Source organism: Varroa jacobsoni, unplaced genomic scaffold, assembly GCF_002532875.2.
Source record: "Varroa jacobsoni isolate VJ856 unplaced genomic scaffold, vjacob_1.0 scaffold_311, whole genome shotgun sequence".
NCBI classification, from domain to species: Eukaryota; Metazoa; Arthropoda; class Arachnida; order Mesostigmata; family Varroidae; genus Varroa; species Varroa jacobsoni.
Window position 1 is genome coordinate 85,660 of NW_019213213.1, and position 26,110 is coordinate 111,769.

The 26,110-nt window shown below is 43.0% G+C and overlaps 1 protein-coding gene and 1 long non-coding RNA gene across 4 annotated transcripts in view; one reads left to right on the forward strand and one right to left on the reverse strand.

The window, feature by feature from the left end:
* LOC111259245 (uncharacterized) overlaps positions 1-26,110 on the forward strand; it is a 45,556-nt gene that overhangs the window by 11,300 nt on the left and 8,146 nt on the right. For both annotated transcript variants that reach the window (XM_022831097.2, XM_086967819.1), the window contains exons 2-6: positions 6,990-7,274; positions 7,867-8,207; positions 15,740-15,899; positions 16,496-16,569; positions 16,912-17,387. In XM_022831097.2, coding sequence (XP_022686832.1) covers positions 6,990-7,274; positions 7,867-8,207; positions 15,740-15,899; positions 16,496-16,569; positions 16,912-17,387 — 1,336 coding nt within the window. The remainder of the gene's footprint in view (positions 1-6,989; positions 7,275-7,866; positions 8,208-15,739; positions 15,900-16,495; positions 16,570-16,911; positions 17,388-26,110) is intronic.
* On the reverse strand, positions 18,566-24,139 carry LOC147753671 (uncharacterized). 2 transcript variants are annotated; one of them, XR_015310499.1, is made up of 4 exons: positions 24,003-24,139; positions 20,111-20,351; positions 19,458-19,635; positions 18,566-19,366 (listed from the first exon to the last, which is right to left on the reverse strand). It is a non-coding gene; the product is annotated as an uncharacterized LOC147753671 (long non-coding RNA). The 2 variants fall into 2 exon arrangements; XR_015310500.1 differs by lacking the exon at positions 24,003-24,139 and adding an exon at positions 23,584-23,699.

Here is a 26,110-nt window from a genome sequence, read left to right on the forward strand (position 1 = left end):
ATAATTACCTGTCCATTAATTATCCGAACGAGCGCATAGAAACAAAGTGGCAACAAACAAACAAACAAACAAACAATAAGTAAATAAAGCATTATAAAGATAACACAGTTCTTAAGGTAGGGAAAATAAAATTGAGTTTACTTAATGGCAATGAAATACGATAAAATCTATATTCTATATTTAGGATCTTATCATGCTAGAATCTATATTCATTGTCAGTACCCTCATTCAGTTGACACATTGACACTTCCGAAATCTCCACGGGATCGATGATCTACAGATATAATATTTGCCTTTGATCCTTCGAAGCATTAGTTATCGCCCTGCGTTAATCAAAATGCCCCCTCGTCACAGCAACATGAATATAATTATAGATATTATATTATAGATAGATTATTATTATATTATAGATATTAATGAGCTCCTTTCAGATGTAATTCTGATCGTATCGGTTGGCTTCGGCCCACTGTTAATGAATAGCTTACAGACGATGCTTTCTTTTTTGTGGCTGCTTTATGTGTCAGGAGACCACCAGAACTGTGCCCCCTTCTGCGACACTTAGCAACTCTTAGCAATGAGCTAGGCGGTGCCCCAGTGAAACATAGTTACGCCGACTCAGATGCCCGGTCTGTTGAAATTGTACTGGCCATGGGAAACTATAGTATTATTGTGCTCTGTTATATTCTGTCTCGCAGACAAAGCTGAGATGTGCGAGCGACAGACACGCGATCATTCCCCCTATACACCTATGTACACATGCATATATTCGAACGGGAAGTTGTTTTACTACGTACGTCAGTTGCTACAGCGTATCAGAAGCGGCCAGATGTCACTTCAGTTGCTGAAGCCGCCTTAGGCTCGGGCGAAGCTAAGGCGGTTAGCCTTAGTGCACTCAGGACAAGAGACACACAGAAACGAAGGCAGCATCGACGTATTATAAATACAGTCGTTACATCGTTCTCAGCAGCAATTTCGGCGTCGCCGTGTTAATTGCAGCTTCCGATGAACGGATAGAGGTATTAGCATACGGTGTACGGCCACGACATGCTGTGGAAAACTGTGCTAAAATCTATAGTTGAATCTGTTGGCAGGTTTCTAGGATTTGCCTAGTCAGTTACCTGAAATTTTTCGATATTGAATAAGACTTTTTCTTCGCAGAGAAACGCACTGATATCAACGATGGATAAATATAGTTGCACTCAAAAAAGGAAGAAATCTACAGGATTGAAGACATTCGTGAGAAGCAGCTGGGTGCCAGATAGTTAGCTGTCCTTGCTTGGTTCATCCTGCTATTCGATTCATATTATATAGGTACTACTAATTATATATTATTTTCAACGTTTATGGCTAACCGTCCAGTGATGTTTATAGGATGACGCCGTTCAGTCAAGAAATTTATAAAGAACCGAAAATATGGTTCTGCAATCAATTTCTCAGTGTGGCGGAACGGTAGCTTTACTCCCTATCATTCCAGCAGTTCGAATCCGCCTATAACCAAAAATCATTGAAGGCGGACCGTTCATGGCCTAGGCAATTGAGTTTTCTGATTTGAAAGAAAAAAAAAGTAAAATACTGACTAAAGGCTCATAAGTGGTTACTTTTGACGTGTCTAAGTTAGGTAGGTCGTCTGTCGAACTCTTGCATGCCTCGCATCTAACCTCAAAATGCAAATATTAACGATTTCCTACTATTGCATCTTGCAGTCCATACTGCAATAATATCCCTGAATATTAGTTTTTAATCGTAAACTAATAACATAAACGAAAATTAATAGGTATCTGAGAGCTTGGAAAATCATCTAGCAATAGCGACAGTTTATTTATTCGAAATAGAGCCCTGAAGTTTTTCGATAACAATAAACAATATTTGTTATCTGCTACGCTGTCGTTATATTGCTAAGTAAACAGCATTGCGGTTAGCAACAATAATCGTGCCATGTTTTGTTAATGCTCTACCGAGAAGTTCCCGATAGATCTTTGATGACGCTGCGAAAACGCTGTCATGACGCTACGCATCGAAAGTTGCTGGAAAGAAAACGTCTCTGATTTTTCTGATACGCAATTCGCCCACTGCAATAAAGTATCGTTGTTGATTAAGTTCAATGAATTGCTTTTACTTATTTGTATTGCGCATTAGCATTGGTGTGTGTTGAGTGTTCAGGCCCAGTTAAATGAAGTCCTACATCCAATTATTTGACGAAGTCATGCTTTCACCCTGCTGGGCTAATACTGGTCTGCACTCATTTTGTGAAACAGCCAACATTTACATATGTCATGGGTGTATATATACCGGAACAATGGTGTATCATTTAGATAAACGTTTCAACGACTGCCTATACGTGCGGCTCAGTTGGCCGTCAAGACAATTTAGTAGCATTTGCCGACCGAGCTAACACGTTGGTTCAGCTGCTTGGATTAAGGTTGCTCGCTCTCAAACAGTCTGCTTCGCGCAGATCACTTCTGCCAGGACAACCAGTAGGACACTGTAACCAGGCCAATCTCAGAAGCAGGCTATGGCTAATGTGGTCTCATCTCATCCTGTCATAAAGGGCTCGCGTTTCATTGTGAAGAGCATTCGCGCGCAAGCTTCTCCAGCTCTAATAACCAGCAGAATTTTTTGGGGATGGAGGGGTGAAGGTAGCAAATTCCCTCCCTACGCATTTTAACGTATCGTGACATCGACATCGCTTGTTGGTCCGTTGGCCGGCAGACGGTGACAGCAGACGTCATCGCCTCATTCACCTCAACTCATTAACAGAGAGCATAAATCACATGCGCCAGGCTCACCAGGTTTAGCTCAACCTGACGAGAATGCTGCAGTCGATGAGAGGTTCAAAGGAGACCCGGAGAGAATGGCAGGAAAAGTGCCGTCAAACTGTTGGCCTGAGACAGGTTGTAAAGGTACATCCTCTTTTAGATGACGCTATGAAACGATCGCAGATATACAGTAATACGCTGGCGTGAATAGAACGCGATCGATTAAGTTTTCCGTAAAAGTAGAGCGGTTCCGCCATCACCAAAGGCGGATATCGCTGTTAATACAGGCCGCTATCAAAACGTTTTTTGATGTACTCATATATTACACGTCTGTTTGGTTAACATTTCAAACAGATATAATGGCGTAACACGGGAGGCAATGCGCGTTAAGTTTAACCGTTTTTATTGTCTGTTCTTTTCAAAGGCTCAACAGTTATCTTTAGAGAAGTGAAAAAATATGAATCCGCTATGTGAGCATTCTAGATCGCTCGATGCGATGCGCCAAGCTGTTGCGGTCCCCGAACAAACTCGCCATAGCAGATGCCTTATGTTCGGACACAACTTGTATCCGCAACGCGTATTGACAGTCGATCAATTACGTAATTGTAATCAAGCTTTATAGCTGAACTTCCAAATGTGTAGAAATAAGTTTATATGATAGATTCGAAATCTTGATTTGACCGGCGAAACTTCAACACCAGTTCTAACAGATTTCCTAAAATGTATACCTAAGAGACCGGATCGACGGATATCTTAAGAGCAAATGATCTGTGTTGTCATTTACGTGGTCGCTCCTACTGCTGAAGACTGCACGTTCTAAAATTTGTTTTCACACAATTTACTCTTATTATTATCACCATGATCACATTTGGTTCGTTAATAATAGGCGCTGTTAACGTTGCCATGGCTATCCCTGCCCTTCTCGTCTCTTTCGCGATCTACTATATCATTTACATTGCCTGACTCCAAATTGGCAGTTTTCTACAAATTTAATAGAACGATCTGCTTTTTTTTTTCATTTGCTGTCGCTCTTTTCTCTGGCGCCGCGTACCAGTCGCGTTGCTTTGACCCTGTCGAATATAGATTGTGGAATCTCTGTTTGCTATTTCTGTAGCTTGTGGTCCGTTCTCCGGCCGCAGGAAGCCTTCACAATGGCGAGCACCGTTTTTTTGCTCGCTTGTCGCTGCACTAAGTAAAACTCATAGCAAAAGTGTCAACAGTTGCATAGGCCCGCTACGGTATGAAACAACGGCCCCATTCCCGGATCCATGTCAACGCGCTGTTCCAAAATAGGCTCTCGTGCCTAGCTGGCCCCCACCGATGCGAGTCGCAATCCGTATGAATATCTCCATTACATCGCTATGGCAGTTTGCAATTACACAACAAAGTGACAACACCAAATATTGAATACACTTCAATACTGAACAATGCTGACGTCAATAGTAACAGTTACGAGGTCTTTTGGCTGGCTTCATACGTTCATATGCGAGCATTGCGGGTAAGTAACGTTTGACGAAGTGCTACGTGAAGATAAATTATGGCCAGGCGTACCGCTTCTGCGATGGGCGGACAACTCGAATGGTAAAATTACGGACGAAAACTCTTATCATAAACTGACCTTGAGTTCTTCTACAGGCTTTGTTAGCTAACTCAGGGCTCACAGGCCAGCATAGGCTCTCAACACTTTATAGTATTAGCCCATTCCAAAGCGTTACAATCATCTAAGTGGTAGATTGTCCTTTAACTGGAAGGCAAAATCACGCCCGATTCAAAGCAAAGTTTTTCATCTTATTCTATTACAATGTTATTAAGACCACTTGCTCCATGAGGTTGTTAGTTACGATTTCTCCAATGCAAATTTTCGGTGACTGTCTGAGCTGAAAGCTAAAAATAATTAACGTTATCTTTATATATTTACGCAGTTAGTCAAATCGTATATATTACTGGTTATTCCCTTAATGATATAGATGATGCTGACTTTACGGGAGTCGTACTCTTCTGACGTTGTGCGATCTTTCCTAGACATTCGCAGACTGTCTTATCAAAGCCACACCTATCGTTGGACGTCCGAGAAGTCTTCTACGAAATTACCAGTGTCAGATAGTTCCACGCTGCGGGTTGTCTAGAAAACTAGTTAAGCATTACTTCTTATTTGTCATTGCCATCGGCAGCGGTCGTCCGTCGACTTGAACGGCGCTCCGTGATAAGCCCTATTGTAAGATGTTCATTGTATCAGATCTGGACAATTAAATAATCCGTGGGCTGGCACGAGCCAGAGATACAACCTACAGCCGTGTGAATTCGCTCAGGAGCTAGAGTATTTCATAACGTCCCGATAGCCCAACAAAATGTTGCTTTTATGATTCTAATCTAATGGTATGAACGCTGTACTGCCTTATTTTTTTGTTTTTCTGGCCATTTTGAAGCCTTTTTTTGGCCATTCTGGCTTTGGCGGATCTACGATAATGCTTAAATTTATCATAGCGGTATACATCCGCTTAACATCGGTGGCAAGGACCTGTTTTTTTTTTTGCTAAACTGCACTCTAAGAGGTGTTCGATGCGTTTCTCGTTAGACGTTCATAAACGCTGGGAGAGCAGAGACCGCGAAACTAGGATGATGATATCTTTGTTTGTTTGTTTGTTGGTTGGTTGGTTGGTTGAATTAAAACACTTTCATCATCGTCTATCTCACGAAGATGTAAATAGATCTCCTAGAAATAATCAGCTTTACACCGGTACAAAAATTTATATGGACTTTTCGTCAAGCTCTTATAATCAGTAGTTTTAATGCAACACTCAGGGCTAGGTTTTACCGAGCAGTCCGCCGTCGAACGGAACATTTTCGCAGTTATTCTGTCTTTGTCTTTCGGTAACATGTGATGGACACGTCTGCAACAAATAGCGACACGTTTTTGCATCCATTCCGCCGAACCTCCCAAGGCTTGAATCGATTTTTAAATAAATTTGTTCCTGAAAATTCACACAACTAGCTACCGTAGCACCGTGTCTTGGCGAGACATTGTAAAAACGGTAAAAAAAAACTACAGGCCGAAAAAAAGATGCACTAATTTACTAAGTATTATTGCATCGTGTAATGTAGACCTAATTTTTGAGCAATCCAATTTAAAATGTTTGTGTTAAAACGATGACTGAACATGGCACAGAACAAGAAGTTTCGAAATCAGGTAGATCAATGTTGCCAGTAATTCCAAGAAGATGCCCCTACCAAGATCAAAACTTGGTAACTAAATACCATGGCGCGTATAGAAATCATGTTTTTCCATCGAGCCGCACTCCGTTGTGTGTCAGACTAAATAATGAGTTATTAACAGCAAAAACTATGCATTTCGCCCCTCAACATGTTCAGGCCGCATGCCATACTCCACGTGAATCGTCAATAACGTTGGCGACCTCATACAGATGTGACCCCAAAAAAATGTACTCGTCACCATAACCTTCATTGCCAGCCAGAATAACTCAAACGTAGGGAAATGGCCTGCACTGTTAGGCCGCATAAACGTGAAATTCTGATCTATGTGAAATCATAGTGCGTTCACGATAGCGGTCACGTCGAAATTATCTAGCGGACATCCCTTGGACTTCAACCCGCCCTCTCGAGCAGTGATTAGGAGCTACGCGATGAGTTTTATTGATGGAGCGGCTGTCGCCCACCGAGAAATGGTCGGCATTACTGGTGCCTAATCCGTAACAGTGGCTGTGGCTGGCGTGGTGGCCTATGTTAGAGCGTTATGTGACCCGCCACAGCTCGTCATTTCGTCGTCTCTTTTACTCACAGCGCCTGTCGTTCTCATCATCAACTCCATATTATTATTCTATAGATTATAGGTTCCTAACCTGTGCCAATTAGAAATGTGGCCGCACGACGGCGTTTCAAAGTCTTTTTTTTGTTGTCGGGAAAATCTTGTTGAAGCCTCAGCCCATAAGAACACGTCAGGCAGTAAATCGAGATTACCCGCTGCTTTTAGATGTTGTTATCTGAAAGCTACGGTTCTTATGTAAGCTATTCTATGACCAAGTGCACCTTTTCATTCGGATTCACAGGAGAAAGTAGGGTACAGTGTGTATAAGCTTTCCGTGCTTTTGTATATTAGCTCGTTAGAACAGACTGTAAATGTTAGCATATTGTTTGTCACGCATGATAGAAGACCTTCATGACAACGCTTGTTGAGTCAAATCATTTCGGCTAACCAGCAGTTATCTTACGTTTTAGGCAAATTCATTGCACATTCGAGGCAGAGCGGCGTCGTGTTCATCGTCACCCGCTGGCTCAACAGGATCGCCTCCACCCCCTCCAACCTTATCTCGGTGTGTTCCTGCGGATTCCGGCGGTGAAGGTAGTACGACTAACCCTGCGAGTGGGGGGGCGTCTTCCAGCCCATTGGGGTCTCCGTATGAGGTGGCGCATCTTCATCAGGGGGGTAGTGGCAGTTTCAGTCCAGTTGCCGGCTCCCTTTATCATCCAACGCATCGATCGGCAGTTACCGCCGCGTCCGCTGTAAGTTAACTGGACAAATGGGCAAGAATAGATTACGACAACTATCTCCACAGTCATCGCCATATATACATATAGCACCCTAGAACAAGATGTCCGAATCGTGCTCTGCTCGAAGTGTTCAAGGTAACAAAGTGTTACGAGAGAAATCCGAACTATCCCAGAACCGATCACATTTTGAAGCCTTGCATAAGAGAAATTCGTATTCTGGACAGGTTTCAAGGCCACGGGAAGAGTTCCCACTTTACCTTCCAGCTCCTGTCACGTTTAGCTTACAGACCGTATCAGCAAAGGTGTATTTTCATAAAAGAACCAATGTTCCACAGCAACGTTTGCTTATGCTACTAAGTTCAACTATAATGGTTACTAGGTGTTAGACGTGAGCTTTTCTAAATGAATCATATGCTTTATTTAAAAGAAATGTTTGCACCTGTTTTTTTTTTATTGAAATCGATTAGTTGTAGCGCAAATTATGCCGTTGGAGACGAAGCTACATTTCCAGGCATGCTTTAAAGGCTCAGTCACTAAATACAATGACTGATGTCTATCTAATTCTGAAACTCGCGTCATCGCTGATCCGCGTACGAAATTTCAGATGAACGGTCTTTATGGGGGAGGCAGTTGTGGCGGCGGGGGATCCGACGGCAGTGGCTGCTATCCCGAGGTGGTAAGGGGTGTGTCCATGCCTACTGCTGGGGCAGCAATGCCTCCCGGAATGGGGGCTGCAGCAGCTGCGGCCGCAGGCTTATACAGTGGCTGTCCGCCTGGCGTCGGCATGGGAGCGTGGACGAACCCCGCGGGTTGTGGGGGAGTGATACCGCCTGCAACAGCCGGACCACATCCACATCCCTGTTCACATCACCCATATGATCATTCGGCAGTAAGTAGTCTGGCCGCAGCGTATGCAACGACACCGTACGGAACAGCGGCGGACAGGTACGTGTAAAACAGTACTGAAAGAAAAAAATATAAATCTCAATTTCGTTTAAAAAGACTATTTCACGGAGGTTCCCTTATTTCTCAGGGGAAAACGTTTTTAGATAGGACTATTGTTGACCAGATTGAAAACATCTACATGTGGGGATATGACCTTTGTCCTACTTTATGGGGAAGCAGTGTTCGGACAGATTTAGGTAAGGGGCATTTTTGCCAAGGCAATGTCGAAGCGGCATTTCAAGTATTCTTGAAAATAGACTCTCTTAGAATAGTGCTTTAAATACAAAGACGCGAGAATCAATACAATGCGATACTATAACATGGATCATGTTATAATTTTCTGATGTAAGGTCGCATTTTTTTTGAACCGTAGTACTAGGATCTTGCTTGGTGATACATGAATAGAAGGTACTCGCAAAGAATGATCTTTTTTTAGCTAGACCACTAGTCTGAGTTTGATTAGCCCTAGAGCATTCGTGTAAGGTCCGGATCTTCCGCGGCGCAGTACAAGGCTGGGTTTTCGTTCAAAAAGTAATTAGTCTCATTATTTTATTTTAGGAGTATGTCTAAATGGGCCGAATTTTTTGCATGGTTTATTAACACGAACGTAATAACAACAGTGTATCGTATAAACATAATTACTTGACAAACAAACATAGTAAAATGCGTAATTGGGCTCCATTTTATCGAGTGCACTCTAGCAGTGTGGTAGAGCAGACAACGGGGGGGGGGGGGGATGAAGAGGGTTTCCATTTATTTGGCTGCACCACCACATCACTGTCCGCCGTCCGCTGTTCCTCGTGCCGCCTTTCAAACGAAGTCTCAGGGGGGCCCTCAAATCAGACAATAAACATCGTTTCCAGCCCCCGCACCCGCCGACGAGAGTTTTTCTCTCTGTCATTCTCTGAATTCTCCCCCTATGGCCCCGTATTTCGCTAGTCCCATCTATCTGCCCAACTCTGCAATGCTGCGTATAGGATGCGATGTCGAACGAATGACTGGATACATTTGGAGTACGGATGACAAGGACAGACGGAAGTAGGAGAACCAAGCACATTTTCTATTGGTGTATCTATATAGGACACCGCTGAAGTCAACATTGGCTTGCATGCGTGCCCAACGATCCCAACCAGTTCTTCAGTGATCGTTTACACAGCAGTGAGCATCACGCCCGGCGGTTCTGTCTGCTTTGTTCTCTCTACAGGCTTCGGGCGGCAGCCGAATGCTCGTATGTGTGTCTATCTTTGTATGTACGGATAGAACAGTGCGCATGGGTGCTACTGGTATACGAAGCCGTATTGCAACAGAGTTGAACAGCGACCTGCGCAGATGTAGGAATTAAGTGAGGATCGAAAAAAGAAGGAACACCCTGAACACCGCATGTCTATCTGTCCCTTGTCTATTTGTCAGTCACACTGTGTCTCTCTAATAAAAAACGAGCGGCCGCTATTTCCTATTCTGTTCCACTTGAATCGCTCTCGTAAGCGAACTGTCAACGAAGAGATGCTGTCCGAGTGTACACGCTGTATCTATATACCAGGCTTTTAGTACGCCAAAGGACGGCTGATATTTTCGCCTCTCCTCTCCTCTGACCCTCCTCTGTAAGCCAACTTTTTTCTTTGTTTATGAAACGATACGAGGACTCTTTGAGACTGTTTCCGAAAATGACAAGTAAAGCAAAGCGGGCCGTATGCAAAGCAGGGTGCCTAGCAGATGCTGAAGGGTATCGAGTCATCTGTGAAACGCGTTATGTTGTATGTATCAATTCACCTGTCAAATGTAATGATAAGCATGGCAGCGGCTTATAATTGTTCTCGTATTGCAACAACAATATGCTGGACGTAGTAAACATCATTCTACGCGCCTCTAGGGTCTCTAGACAGTTAAGGTACTGAAACGTAACACGCCATATAAAAATGATTAAAAAAAAATTAACGAAAAGTTCAGATACAAAATTAGAAAAAAACAAAAAAAAAACAAATATGCGCTACTAGTTTTCTATATAATGAATTCCCGAAAACAGAGGCATAATTGCTGGCCATCATAGAGAAAATATTAACAACGTCTAATTTCCGTATTGATTCTCAGTGAGAGATTAGCGTTGTCAAACGGGAGTGGCGCTCGAACGTCCTGTGCACCTATATCCTGCGCGCCCTCATATAAAACCGCGCTTAATATGTTGCAGTGACGAACGCAGTGGTGTCAACACGATCACAACCAAAGACAAGTTCCTGCGTGACATCTTCCAATGCCCCTGGCTTCATTCGTTCGTGATATACTAACGGCTAGAGCGAAGTTCAACTTTTTCTTGATTTAATTTTTTCAAGTTAAATGCTATCATCTGTCTAGATGGATAATCGAGGCGATCGTTTCATCTCGTAGGTCGTTGGTGTTCTGTGCAGTGTTCGAAATAGCGTGTAATCATAACTTTCAATGCTTAAGAAGTAAGTTTCTATGAATACTCTACGATGTAATAACGGTTAATCAGCAGTTATCAAACAAATCACAAAAGCAGACTACACTTATTTCAAAGTCGGCTCATTGATCTGAGTTAACATTAGAATGAGCATATAAACATAGAGGCATGTCTACTAATAGAAAAGAAAAAGGAACGACGCTCGAACAGTGGCACACCCTATCATCATCAGAACAAATTAATGACAATACATCCTCTGACGCAGGTGTAGAAGTCCGAAGTGTCGGCCATCATTTATCTCCTTCTCGAAAGAAACGCCTCTTTCTAACATAAAAATGCATCAAACTTTCGCCATTTATACATATGTATACACATTACGTTGTAATGGCCGATGGGCTGTAGCGCAGCGATTAGTCCTCTTACGATTCGTTCATAGAGTACCTCTGACAATGAGAGAACTTCAGTTATGACTAGCGAATTTCATTGGCATCGTATCTGCAACTAAAACGCCACTGTTCAAGTACCTGTCGCACTCGAAACGCGCTACTTAATATACTTGCCTTCAGCTTCTCGTTCAAGCTGGCGGCAGATTTTTACCTGTGCACAGATCCCCAATGTTATCTGTGTGCTGAACGAACAACTGCATACCCACGAACGAGACACAATCAACAAGTAACCCTTATTTATCCCTATTTTCAACCACTTCCGATAATATTATTGAATGAAGTTTTTTTGCCCCTTCGAAGAATAATCGAATTAATGAACCTCATTATTATACAGTGAATGAAGCTGTAACACAATACTGTGTCGTTGAGCGGCCTACACAGCAAGTACCTGTAGGAGCAGGCAGGCCGTCGTAGGTAGCAGGTGACCTTAAAGCTGTTTCCGCTCTGGCCGAGAAAGTTCCAGTTGCAAGGGTGCGAACAAGATCCAGCATTACATGAAACTGTTTTTCTCGCTTTATTTAGATCACAGTCCTTCACTGATTCCCTCCCTGTCTTAATATGTAATGCAGTTACATGTGTGGGAGCTTATCATCGTTTCCGATTTGCAATTCCGTGCTTTTGAAGTCTATTCAGTGCATGAGGAATCGAACGGAACATCTTTATTGAATAGAGAAAACAGCGCCAACAATATACGAAAGGCTTATTGAATCAGTCAGCATAACCCTTATCTTTGTTGTTGTCCGTCATAAAAACTAAAGGTAAGCTTACGCTTCCTAAAAATAGAGATGTTGCAACTATTAGGAATTGTATTGGTAACCGCAATCGCGATAAAAAGCTTCATAAATCTTAATTGTTTCACGCACCGATTATTCAAAGGATGCCGCGCTATTTCGGAATAGCAATGGGTAAGCCAAAAAAATCTATCAGAAACATTTAAATAGCGTGCCCTCCGCTCCTTGTTGCAATATTTTTCCGTATTTCCTCCCACTTAAACGTTAGCTACGATTTATATATATATATATATATATAATAGGCAAATTCAACCTTCCTCTGTAGCCGTAAGGGACATCCAGTCTATAATGCAGTTGTCAAACGTATTGCAAGCGTTATATTATAACTACTGGGTTTTTAACGAATTCAATTATGTGTGCGGTATTAGCTTCAATAGCTTCACCGTCTTTACCGCTTCGGGGGCGGGGAGAATCTACAAGCTTTCCGGCTCGACAGATAAACTAAACTATATTAACGACAGCCCAATCCCCTATAGAAGCAGTTCGATAAGCCGTTTGAGGAACAATGTGTAGTTAGTTGCTCACGTACACACAGTCGAGCTATTTACGGATCCCGGTGTAGAAAAATCACGGCTAAAATCTGCATAGATTATTAAAATAGACGAAAATGGTTAGGGTAACAGATAATCCAAAGGGCGGGATATTCGACTTCAGATATACTTGTATATATGTTTCTTAGCAACCCTGCTGAATCATCGCCCTACCACGGACATAAATGACGAATGAGACGTTCTCACGAAACGGAAACGAATCACTACTGTTAGGCTGCTCGTTGACTGCTGCCACTGCTGAAGTCAATTTCATGGTTTGGTTTGTTTCGAAGCCGGCGAACGTATCATACAATGACGCTCCGCTATATTTCGTGTATAGTAGAACTTTGCAAACGTTCGTTTCGCTCAGATAGCAGTTCGAGAAAGGCTGAGTCATATCAATGGACGTTAGTAAGCAGGCCTTCAGGCCGGATCACTGTGCTTGTACCTATGAATAAACACGGCGATATTGAATATTTGTATCAGTTGATAGCAATATGGCAAATCACACATTACGGCCAATATTGATTTGCGTTGTTAGGAGTTTCCCTCCAAGTGTCTGAGTTTCGAATACCTTAGTGGAAGACCTACTGTTGACTAACATTACCGACAGATGCTATACATTGAACTGCTGCGAGAAGCCAAAAAAAACATATATTATATTATGGCCACTTGATTCTGTACGTGTTTCGCAAGCTCGCATGAGGGAGATTCAGCCGGACTCGTTACTGCCTGCTGCTCTCGGAAGCAGTGGTGGTGTTATCGATATAACTCTATTGGCCTGATCAATTGGTCTGAATAGTTGCTATCGAGAGAACATTTTCCTTATGTTTGTCTTCGCAGTTGACCCTGGCAAGTTTTTCGCAGCTGTCATTGCTCGCTAACTTACTTCTAAATTGAGAGGCACGTATCTACCTATGTAGGTGTAACTCTGTGCAGTGCCTCTGCCATCAAGGCAGTTCTAATGTTAACTTGATTCTTTCTCCTTTGATTCTTATGGCAGAGCGTTCGACCGTCTCTTTGCGAAAAGTCACATATCTATCAGCATATCGTGAAATGCTATCGAAGTTTCGACCAATAGTTGCGCTACCATTGCGGGTTCTCATGCTGCCGTCGCCACTGTTTGTTCTGATCTGGGAGATATCGATTTTATCTGAAAGATCTCAATTGATGCTAGTCGATTGTGATTAATGATTTTTTAGTAAAGAAGTTATCCTGTGGATGTGTGCTATTGGAAAGCAATGGCTCGGGAGGACTATCGAGGCCTGTATTGTAAATAAAGTGTTAAATTATGAAGTAGTTCGTACGGAAAGTCTATCTTTTTCTGCAGAAAAAAAGCTGATCTGTTGGGTAAACAATGCAGCATCTATATATATATATATATATATATATATAAAGCAGAAAATTAAATTGTTATGGAAGCGAGAACTCGAAAGGGTTCCGTGAATGCACTTCACTCACTCAAATGTTATGGATTAAAGCGAGTTACAATTTTGTTGCATGTTATACAAATAGGTTCAGAGTGATATTGATTGACCTACGTGGTGAGGTGATATTTACAAACTCCATTAAGAAGTCATGGAGTCGCGGTATGCACCGGAGGCCGAACTCGAGACTACTTCAGCAATCAAATACGATGTAGACGAAAAGGACAAGATGGTGAAGGACCTTCTTCCTGTAGCTCGGTCAGCCGTTGGCAGTCGTACGCAGAGGACTTTTTTGATTGTGTAAATATTACGTCTCCCGTTCAATTACTCGTATTGTCTAGTCTAGGCGAGCGGGTCGACGGTGCGATTTTTCTTTAAAAATTATAAAAATGGCTCTGCTATCAGGTTTCCACACATAGGGAAATGATTTCCACACATGTTGTGCAACTCGCGCACCGTATTACATGGACCAGACTCAATCGCCAGAACATTCTGATCTAAGAAATTAATATTAGTCTGAATCATAGGTTAGTTTCCTGCGCGCAGATTTGCCTTTCTTTTGGTCCTCGGTAATAGTGCTACTAAACAAAACTCAGAAGAGGGAATGATGAGTATAGGATGGATCTTGTGCACTACTGCGATGCTCATTGGCCAGTAGAGACCTCCCAAGCTGGGTCTGTTGTACGCTAAAGTCACTTAGATACGTATCAGAATTAGAAAATCATCTCCTCCATCTATTGGCGTGTCGTTTGTCGGCTTTCGCTCGGCGTTTATTGCTACTACCATCTACGCTGTGAGCTCTAGACGAGCTCGAGTCCGCTCTTTGCCTGTGTTCGCTATTCGATTCTCTAAGTAGCTCCTACTTGTAGTTGTGGCAGTCGGGTCGGGTGGTAGGCAGTTTGGGCGAAACAATCGCGAGACATCGGTTACGAGATGCCATCTCGAAACTTCAAGCCGTCGCAACAGCAGCAGAGATGCGATGGTGGCAGAGCAATGAATGGACAATAAGTTCTATTGGCGGCGGCGGTAGGAGCAGTAGCAGTAGCAGTAACGACAGGGCTGTTGCCGCTACTATCGATGTTTCAGGTACTACAGATTGTATTCAGTCTATAGTTGGGTCGGTAGCGTGTAGGTAGGCAGCGACTCCGCGGGTTCCCACTCCAACGATCTGGCCGACTTCAGCCTTAGTCCCTTCTACCCCCCTCTCAGTTTGACTCTACTTCGTGGGCTGCATAGCACGATCTGGTAGTGATCTCTGTTCTTCGTAGCGTCTGAACCTGCTCCATGACTGACACTGGTCCAGCAGTAATAGTAGTATTTCTTCGTATCTACGTTACCTGCCCATATAGGCCTCGTGTCCTACTAGCGGTCTGCCCGGGATCGACAGTGCTGGCTGACTGCGGCCCATAGCGACTGACACAACGTGTAATAATGATCGCCATCAACGAGATATCCAGCGATACGACTCTATTGATAGATTGTGAGACGCTGATCCCGCGGGAAGATCCAGGCATTAGTATCACCTGATAACGATACGGGTCCTTGTTACATGGTAGAAAGGGGCTCTGTTGAAAAATTTCTACGGAATCACTTTATTTAACATGTCAGAAATTGTTGTAAATGACTTTGTTCAATCATGGCTAGAAATGTCGACCGCGGTTTCTAAAAATCTACAGGATAGGTCAAAACTACGTTAGATCAGCAACGTACGCGACCTTCAGCGAGATTTCCTTTCGAATAGTCTGATGATAGTCATAACAACAACAACACGGACGCGCACACATCAGTCCTCTACGTCGTATTTGAAATACATTGTTTCGTGGCTAGTAGCCGAATATACGCCTTCGCTAGTTTCATAGTATTTGCTAGGAAATAAGTTTTGCGTTTGTTTCTCATTTTATTATTGCATACAAATCAATCAGGTATTCGTCGACAATGGATGCGGCCGCTCGTCGGAAGAATGCCACACGGGAGACGACAAATACGTTGAAAGCGTGGCTTTACGAACATCGAAAAAACCCCTACCCCACTAAGGGCGAGAAGATCATGCTTGCCATCATAACTAAGATGACCCTCACGCAGGTAGGTACTTGTTGTCTAGCCCTATACAACATAAGTCCGCACGTGTCTGCTTGTCCAGATGTGTGGACAAGCTTAGTTGATGTTCTACTTGATGGTTGTTATTCTATCGACTGCTACCTGATCCTGCCTACGAGAAACGCCTACAATAGGTTTCATTATTTTGCTTAGGTGACTCATCATCTATTGAGGTTGGATAGTGCTTGAGTTCAAGTTGACACATGGCGTTTCAGTAACGCAAAGGCGTCGCAACATACGTTTATGACGTGTTTTTTCTGCTTCACACACACAATCACCCTAAACTTCCGTTTCGATTGCAAACTGTAGTTGCGATGTCCACACAGTTTACTCGTATGTGTGATGACTACACATAAAGGCAGGTTTCGGGAAAGTTGTTGGATGATAATCAGTTTGTTGCCGCGGTGGGCAAAAGAAGTTCTAGTTGCTCCATCCTTTTCTGTTCGGATCGAGAGAGCAAAAATGCAAGCGAGCACGCGATGGCATCCTGTCTAAATGGGGCGAAGGGCGGGCTGCTGGAACAGTAGGTGCAAATAGTTTAATAAGGCAACATCAAACAAAGGGTTCTTTTTGCAATTCAGGTATCGACGTGGTTTGCCAATGCGCGACGTCGGCTCAAGAAGGAAAATAAGATGACATGGGAGCCGCGCAATAGGTAAGTATCGCCCATGCCCTAAGTTCCGAGTCTAGAAATCATAACGGTTTAAATATATATCTTGTGTTATGCATCGTATTATTTCAGTGAATGCATCATTGTGTCCAGATGCGAACAGATAAATGGGATAACTTGCTAGTTCTCTTGTGCTTTTGAATACAATCAATCGAAGGTTTACAGCCAATATTCAGTTGATGCATTTTGATAGCACAGCCTATTTAGATCATTCTCAGACAACGGAGAAGGCACTCAATGCCTACTTCAACCACAGCATACGGTTCTCTAAAGATACACAGCCATTTAAACTGGCTATGATGACTAACGCTTTTTTCTACTGTATAGGCCGTCCGAAAACGGCGAGGACGATGATAAAACGCGGACGAATGAGGCCGATGATGATGATGATAACGACGACGATGGTTTGACAGGACCTGACGGGAACAGCAGCAGCAGCGGCGGCGGCTGCGGAGGCGTCGGCGTCCGCGGGCCCGACGCCAGAGACCGCGATTTGATGATAGCGGAAACTGGCGGCGGCCTGACCGGGGGAAATAGAGCTCTACGAAGAGTCTCTGCTGCTGTAACAATGGGCTCGGGAGCGGATCCGTCCCCGACAGGAGTGCCAGGATCTGGGGGTGTCGCTTCGTCCGACGATAAGTCGCAGCAAATTAAACAGCATCCGCATCATCATAGCCAGCACACGAATAGCAGCAGCAGTAGCAGTAGCAGTAACAGCGTACTTAGTCATATTAATCATCACAGTAACAATACGTCAACGGGAACAAATCATCGTCTAATTCCCCATCAATTACATCCGCACGGTAAGTAATAACAGTCAAGTAAAGTTCGCATAAGTAATAGTTTTACCTTCTTGTATAGCTTTCGGCTATTGCTCGGAACCGCTTTTCTGGTACAACATCAAGATGTTACCCCCCACCATAGCTGGGGGTTGTTTTATCTAGCGTTTTTCCAACATGTCTATGTTAGTCTACTAGCTGATCTATTTGCGGTTAGTAACGATTATCGTCCCGCCGAAAGTTCGGGTGGTCAACGGTAACATACTTGTTAAGTGCATGCCAGTAGTTACGTTCGACCTAGTTGTTCTATAGTTAGATTTACATATGTGTATGTACGAAACACTGCTCCGATCGAGCGAGTGAGATAACACATATTTTTGCTACGGATCCTTGTCATCTATTCAATCATAAACAAGATCCGGTGAAATGCCCAGTTTCACAGGAGTTTATTATATAGAAACTGGTGAATAAGACACCAGTACAGCGGAACCTTATTGCTACCCATCAGGTCTCTGATCCCAAACGCTTCATTGCACCTTGCCGCCGAGGGCACTGCAGTCCTCTGAAGTAAACCGATAAATAAAATAATGCAATATAAACAGTGAAACGATGGCTTCCCAGTCTTTTTTCTATTAAACTCGAACACAAAGGTCGCTTATGCGGATTTCTAACAATGGAGCAATTTAAAATGCAAAATTATTAAAACTATTAGGCCGAAGCCAACTATCGTGGGTTCTGTTTACTACATCATAAGCATTTGTCCACCAAAGCTTTTGTTTCTCTTCATCCATCTATCTCTTTGTACAGTCATTATTTGTACTATGGCTCTTTCGTAGCAAGTTTCAAGTGGCGGAACAATTGATAACAACCGTCATCATAAGAAATATACGTAGCATTAAACGTCATTGAACGCAGATCATCAGCGGACAACATCATATAGCAGACAGCATACGTTCGTGTTCGGCCTTTTGTGATTTCCGCCTTCGAACATCACCGTCGTACAGAAGCTCTGAGTGCACCATCTGTCTACTGGTATAGGCTCAACCTAGGTGCCCAATGGCGGTTAACGACCACAACACAAGCGTCCAACCCAACTGAAATTTCGGCTGAAATTTCTCTATTGCAAATTACTTATTGATCGTCGTTGTCACCGTTTACGCCTGCTAAGAAGCGGGAGCACAAGTAGAAAAAGAAAGAGACATTGTGTGCACGTTGACAATTGCTAGCCGCTTGTTTTTTGCGCGTGACTTATGTACAACTAACAAAAGGAAAACGAGTGCCACAATCGAATGTCGAGGGTATACGCCGCCGCCGCCGCCGCCGCCGCCGCCGTCGTCGTCGTCGTCGTCATCGACGTCTTCTCGTCCAATCTACAAGTACAACAGAGTAGATTTTATTATAATGTATTTTATTTATGCTACAAACGGGGTGGAAAAGGGCAAGGCCTTGTCGTTGCCAGTTGAGCCAATAGAGGTATAGCTAGAACCTTTTAAGCTTGAGGATTGCTAGCATCATTTATAAAGCGCAGTTACGATCGCATGCGTCTGCGTAAAAGCAGTCTTCCAGGAACATACGTCTATAATAGTATGCAATGAGTCGATGTATCTGAAGGCCAACATTTTATCTTCCTGTGGTAATTTCATGGCACGCCAAGCGACGGGATTAACTAACACATATCAACCAGTATTGCTCGCGTAGACCCTGAAGGGTCGTCTAATAACGAAGATGGTTTCAAATACTGGGTAGCTCTGGTGATGCGTAACCAGAAGACGGTCACGACAGTTAGCAACAACAGTATCGTGAGGCTGTTTGGACGACCCGAATCGAAGACGCAAGATGCAATACGGAACTTGCCCAAGACGAACCGCATTTCGAATGCATACTTGACGTTTACGTGTCTAGCGTTTCGGCACAGGTACTGAGCGGATGCCGCTGATGTGGCATCCAGCCGAAAAAATCCAAAGAGAGCTCACGCTATCGACAGGACTTATGTTGGCATAGAACTGAAAAAAAAATCCCTGATTAGTTCATTTATCATTGCATTAGGTGTTTTTGTGTACGTAGCTAAAAGTTTGTGTTCGTGAATGTACATACTGTATACGTTGGGCCGCTGGGCTACTGGCTGGGTTGAAAAGGTACGACTGAGTAAAATGGGTCACGGCGTATATCACCGGTTTTATGATACACGCATGTAGGGTGTGTCACACTGCAGAGAGATTTGTTGCTTTTTTTCTGGTCGTCGTCACGGGTTAGTTGCCGTTCTCGTCGTTCGCTAGACGTGTGGAAGAACAAACATGCGGAGCGTAATTATTTTGCTTTTTGATCGTCTCCTGCGATGATCCCGAACTACTTCAATATCTATTTGCTTATATAAAACAAGTCGCGGTACTCACTGATCAATTCAGAGCGGCTTATGATGTACGGAACGTTCGACCGTGAAACAAGTTTAGTTTGTCGTAAACATGCTAGCAACGTATGTCAATAAACACAGACAACTGTATGGACACAATCACACGGGCAGTAAGCTGGTTGAAATTCAGGAGAAGCGCCAGATCTGATTAGTAGATATCAGGTTTTGCCAAGCTGATCTATATTTTTACACATTAACTCTATCCACCTATGATGTTTGCCTGATTTTTGAGATTTCGATGGCCGTTTGAACGATGCTGTTGCCTATCACAATTCTTATGATTAGTACTATAATTCTCGTATGATTACGGTCATACTAACTTGAAAAAATGACCCACCAGGTTGATTCGTGGAGGTATATATCACCGCCATCCGCTGTTCACTATAACAGGTGTTATGGCTATACACATGGGTGTCTTTGCCGGTATCTTGCCGGAGTCCTCCTTGGACGTTCAGCGTGTCTTGTACCGATCTAAAAACTTTAATTAGTCTCACTAGCGGTGCGCGCAGCCCCTCACTTCAGAATATTCACTTGTGGTGGCCATTTGTGTTGTCTTCAAACATCTGACGAGTGAACAACTTAAAAAAAAAATTGAGATATTCATTACGACTGCTTCACGCCATCACCACCGCCGAGGACGCCCGGCTCGTAGTACTTCAGTGTTATCAAGTGCTACCCAAAAACCAGCCGAGGACCTGCTAGCTACGTCGCTGTAAAATCAACGAGGGGCAGCTAAGCAGTATTGTATTGCGCCGGTGTGCCTTTTCCATAGTATCTCGCGCTATTCTAGCAGCGCGCGAGTGGCAGATATAATAAATGCTTACAGCTATGGAGAAACTGTTATTGTTAAGTTCACCAAAGCCGCACCGCCCATGATATGATGCCCTCCCCTGGTCATCGCGTGGAAATGATCTTCAGTATCATTTAATCTTTTTCCATTTTTTTTTTTTGTTTCGTTCTATAATTTCGTTGCGTTCACTAATGATGTTTCAGCAACAACCGGTCAAGAAGACATCATTTTGCTGGAACAATTGATGTTTCTTTTCTTAGTTCATTTCACTAAATGCAATTCTATGACCAGTGACTCTGAAGTTCTTAAAGCGAGCGCCCTTTGCCATAGAGTCGAGTTCGCCCTGTCTGCCCATCTATATATCATCCAATTGGCCATCCGCAGGCACTGCTACTAGTAGAATGATTATTTTACCAGTATCATTGTAACCAACATGTTATTATTATATTGTTGGTGTTGATTTTGTTGCTGTTTATATTGTTAAGATCATAATAGAATACGTAATGTATATACTCGCTATGTAATTCTTGAGTAATAACAATAATTGCACTTTCATGCTCTACTAAAAAATATAGCACTTAACACCGCTTTTTGTGCGCATACGCATCTACATGTGCCCCCATTGCTTTGCCGTCTGACGCGCGGTAATAAAGACGCTTGCCGCCGTTCTTCTCTCGCTCGTTTTTTGCCGCTTGTCGCGCTGCTATTTTCCCGTTGTTGGAGTTGAAATCGACGACAACGACAACGACGACGGCGGCCCAAGACAATGTCCTAACAACCGAAATCGTCGCCGTCGTCTATTGTGAATGCAAGCCGTGAGCAGACGCCCTGAGGTGACGGTAACGCTTCGTAGCTCTGACGTCATTCCTCTGACAACCACCGACCGTTTCGGATTGCTCGCGCTAACAACGACGGCTGCGCGATGATGGCAAGCGTCGGGACAAACCCAAAAGCAAATCAAATTTTCTGTTCGCTTCTGTCAACCGGCTGCAGCTTTGCAGCGCCTGCTACTGTTTATAGCTATCTCGTATCGCTGATCGACGCCACCTCCCGATGGGATTTGACACTGCTAGTCGCCCGTGTACACGTCTAATGATTTAGATATAAGATTAATGGTTTATTACTAAGTATTTTGAGGTACTGTTGGTAGCAAGGATACGACACCGGCAGTGATGGCAAACGCCGTTTCCAGCCATTACCAATCACGCTATTATTGCCACACGTTTTTGCTACTGTTACATTCAACCGTATATCTCTTCGGTTGGAGACAATCAAATATCTACTATTTACTATATAGTATTTTTGTCTATATGCTATTTTTATCACGTCTTTCCGGTAGCTTGATGTGCTGTGATACTAAATAATTTTAGGGAAGTTAACACAAGAAAATAGATCACACGGAGATCACACTGACGTGTGAAAAAGGAGAATTTAAGCCGTGGCAATGAAGATCTCTTATGAATTTATATGAGTCGCGTCTTGAGATGATAATATGATGATATAATATGAAATGGAATATATAGGACCGCTGATGTGTTTGAATCAGCAATCAGAGATTTCCTGTTCAGAGTAAATGTAATGCATCACGCGGTAGACGGTACAAAGTTCCGAGCTCTAGGATGATGCGTGGCGGGGGGCACAGCTTCAGCAGGACTAAAGGCAGTATCGAAAGTCTTAGCTGATAGTTACTGCGTCGATTTTTGAAGACAGCGTTGGTGCAGGAAAACAGTTGACCAAAGGCTTAATTATCGCGATATTGTACATATACACAATAAGCCTAAAAAGACATTTCTTTTATTAGTTTCTATCGCTAAGAACGGAAACCTTTTAGTATCAATCCTTTGCCGCAAAATGCGTGCGACGGTGATAACCGGTGGTATTATGTAAGTTAACTATAATGCCAATCTATTGTTCAATGACTTTCGAAACTCCGATTCGTCTGCACCGAGCACCTTAGTGTGAGTGGGTCGTTTAGTACTTCGGCCAGTATTTCCTTTCAGATGTATCTTTAATGCACCATAATCATCGACCGTCCCTATTTTGGGAAGCGCTCCCTGTAGTCTGCCATTCTTCATGCGTGATGCTATCTATTTCGACTTCATAGCTTTCCGTCTATACTTATAGATGATTAACGAAGTGACGATGCCATCCCGGCGACCAGAGTCTATTGATAACAAATGTTTTCCCCCAACAATCAGTTGGTCCGTCCGCAGGCCTATCGCTAGCAGTGAAACGATACGGGCGAAACTATTCAATGTTTACAACAATTATCTCGTCGCTACTGATACCTAGCAGATTGTTAGAAACAAATAGGTTGCACAATAGGCCATGATCGTTACCGCTAAGGAAACTTGAAAATTGCCTGAAGCAGATCATGAACGTTCTGTTGGTGATATCGGATCGTGAGACGAAAGTAGTTCTTCTCAAATTCCAACTCCTCACTAACAGTAATACATTTATGCTGCCTGCATTTCTGATGGATGGTGATTCAACAAATATCCGAGCTAGGGAACCTTTGATTTAAGGCCCGCCATCGATGCGTACTGTTTACTGCCCAGACTATGTACAGGTTTAATTAATTTTTCAGAGCCTGTACTATACCGTAATATCTGTAATCACGATCTGAACCTGATCGCACAATATTTGAGCGAGAATCCCAACTACGAATCCTAAAATGAACGTGTTCCTACACCAACACTTCGATAATTTATACTCGATGTGTTCGGTCCTACATAGCTATCTTCAGCGAACGCCATACGGAGAGCCGTTCTGTATAACGAATTATTCGAACTAAATAAAAATCAACAAAAGTGCCCTGCTAGACAAAATTGTCTCATTTCTGAAGCTCTTAAACGGAATCAAGCTACTTCACGTAACGAGCAAGAAGGTTTGAAAGATGCTATCCTTTCTATTATAATACGCCAAAAGCTTTGTCAACATCATCACGAGCAAAAACAGAAGTTACAGAGCTGATATGTAACAGATATATCGCTTATGTATCCAAAGACGGTTCGTCTTACCTGTTTATAGATCGTTCGGTGGAAATTCGCTGATCCGTCCAACCGATGTATTTGTGCATTTAGTTCTATACCCTATTTATATTTGATTTTCATTAGAGACATGCGTCTACGATGAAACAATACGGCAATGGGTATATACTATTTAGTAAAACCTATTCCTTTCAATGTTTGTTGCAAGGCGCCAAGGTTCCTTATTTGAGATTTCAAGGCAAGACAACGGTGCGGGTCTGCATATATGCCTACATGTTGATGCAGGTATATATGCAGACCTCGATTGCAGACAAGATGCTGCACTAGGTGTCTTCGCGCACTGGCATTTTAATATCGTATCACTTCTAGGCGGCAGCGCTCTCAGCTGAAGTGAACATCTGAGCTCCAAAAAGGGTAATATGTTAGATATATTTCTTGCCGCTGCTTACCAACTGCACTCAGCTTCCCACTTGTCGTTGTCTGGCGGCCAGCTTCGTTGTTGACTGTCAACAAATAATGGTCCGATGACATGCGAGGTTTTCCCTGTCCCGCGGGCACTGTAGGTAAACAGCAGTAAGAGGTAGAAAGCATGCGGCTATCGTAGGCTTTGAAGTTGGCGTTTGCCTTCTTTAATGGATCACCCCCATTTACCCCGACGCAACGGCGACCGTCTTCGTCAACGACACTCACATTGTGCGCCAACCGACCGAGCGGCCAAAACCGCAGAGATCGACCATTTTGACGGTGAAGATAAATTACTAGTCCTTAACCTCGTGCACGCTAAGAATATTCCAAGTACTACTTATTACAAGCGTTCATAATTTTGTTGGTTGGTTGGTTGGTTTCTGGGCGCATTTGCAAAAGCGCAAACATGTTCGCTGTGCGAAATAATGAAACCTTGGGTGATTCAAACTAGCATTAGCATCACATGTTCCTTATTTATTCAAAGGCTTGACAAATTAACATTAGGTAGCAGATATGCCCTCAGGCAGTTCTTCATTGTAACGGCTGGTTTGGACGTATGAGTTGAGGGCTAAACAAGCGAATATGCCATCCGGAAAATTCTGAAGTCCTTTTGACTGTCGAACTTATCAGAAAATTCGAAATACGCCTGCAGGCGTCTGGCCTCCGAACGTTCTCTCTTAGTTTACCTAAGGGTATAATATAGTATAATAGCAATAGCAAGATGCTTAATTAGCTGAGTATATTTATAGCCTCTTGAATACTCGTCAGTATGCCGTTACGCACGGCGTAGCCCTAAATGAAACTGGACATGACACCGTTGAAGATCGATCCTGAATGGACTACAAATAGCGAAATATAGGCCTTCGAGTTCTTGTTACATTTGTGTATTTATTAAAAAATACATATCGAATAATTATCACAATAGTTCGTATGTATGTGCTCTCTAAGCGATTCTGACATATTGTTTTTGATTCTAAGTCAGAGCCTCAGGTGGATTAAAGTACAGTGGTAAAGTGTCAACAAGACGAAAAACGTTGCGTAATGATGGAGTGAGAGTTGTAGTGATATGATTGGCGGGAAATTCAAAAGTAGGCTTGTTGGGGTCGGGCGTAAATCTACATTCAAATAAAAAAACCAGATCCTCAGTTACAAAAAACCTAGCCAGGTAAGTAAGAACTGTTTCTATTATTTATATTCGTCGCAAGACTACCTCCTTTCTTAACTGCGGGATTACATCTTGTCCAGTGGTAAGCTTATCTTCATGCCCCGCGTCCGCTCCATACGAAATACGTAGAGTGTGTAAAAATTACCATGAAAAACACAACGAGTCGGCTGTTTAGCGGTTCTATGATAATGGAACACTACAATACAAACGGAAACTGACGAAGCACTGGATTTCTTTAGCAAAATATCTCTAGACACATTAAAAAATTCATTGGTCAACTAAAAGCCCTAAATAGTTAGACTATTTATGATTTGATAACCATAAATCGTCTAAAATAATAGCAGACGGAGTATAGATGAGTCAACCTGTTGAGTGCTTGTGCTTTTTACTAGCGTCGATGTCCTTGCCTTCATAAATTGAAAAATATTTAAAGTACGTATTTAACACGTGTGTTATACATGGTGGTCTGGTTGTGAAGTAAGCTTTACTGGGCCGCTCTGAGAAAAATTGTCGCCGTATGAGATTATTCGGGCGACTTTGCTCTCCTCGTTATTTATGCATACATTGCCACGACTTCTATCGATGATCTATCTGGGTAATAACAAGTATGTATACAGGGATTTACTAAGGGCAAAAAAACACAGTTCGTTATAGTTTTTGCTGTTATGCTTCTACTTGTCGAGTGGCTGCAGACGTCAACGTCTGCGTAAGTCTAACTCAAGGGTCCGCCATTCTCGCTCCCTTTGATCACCTAGGATCACGCAGAACCTTTCAACACCTACTACAAGAAATTAGGGTAGTACGATTAAAAAAAAATGCATGGGATGACAATTGGGTATCATGAATACATATGGAGATATTAAACGTAGACACATATACATTGAAGTTTTTGTTTTTAAATGCACTCGTACTCATGAAAACTGGGAC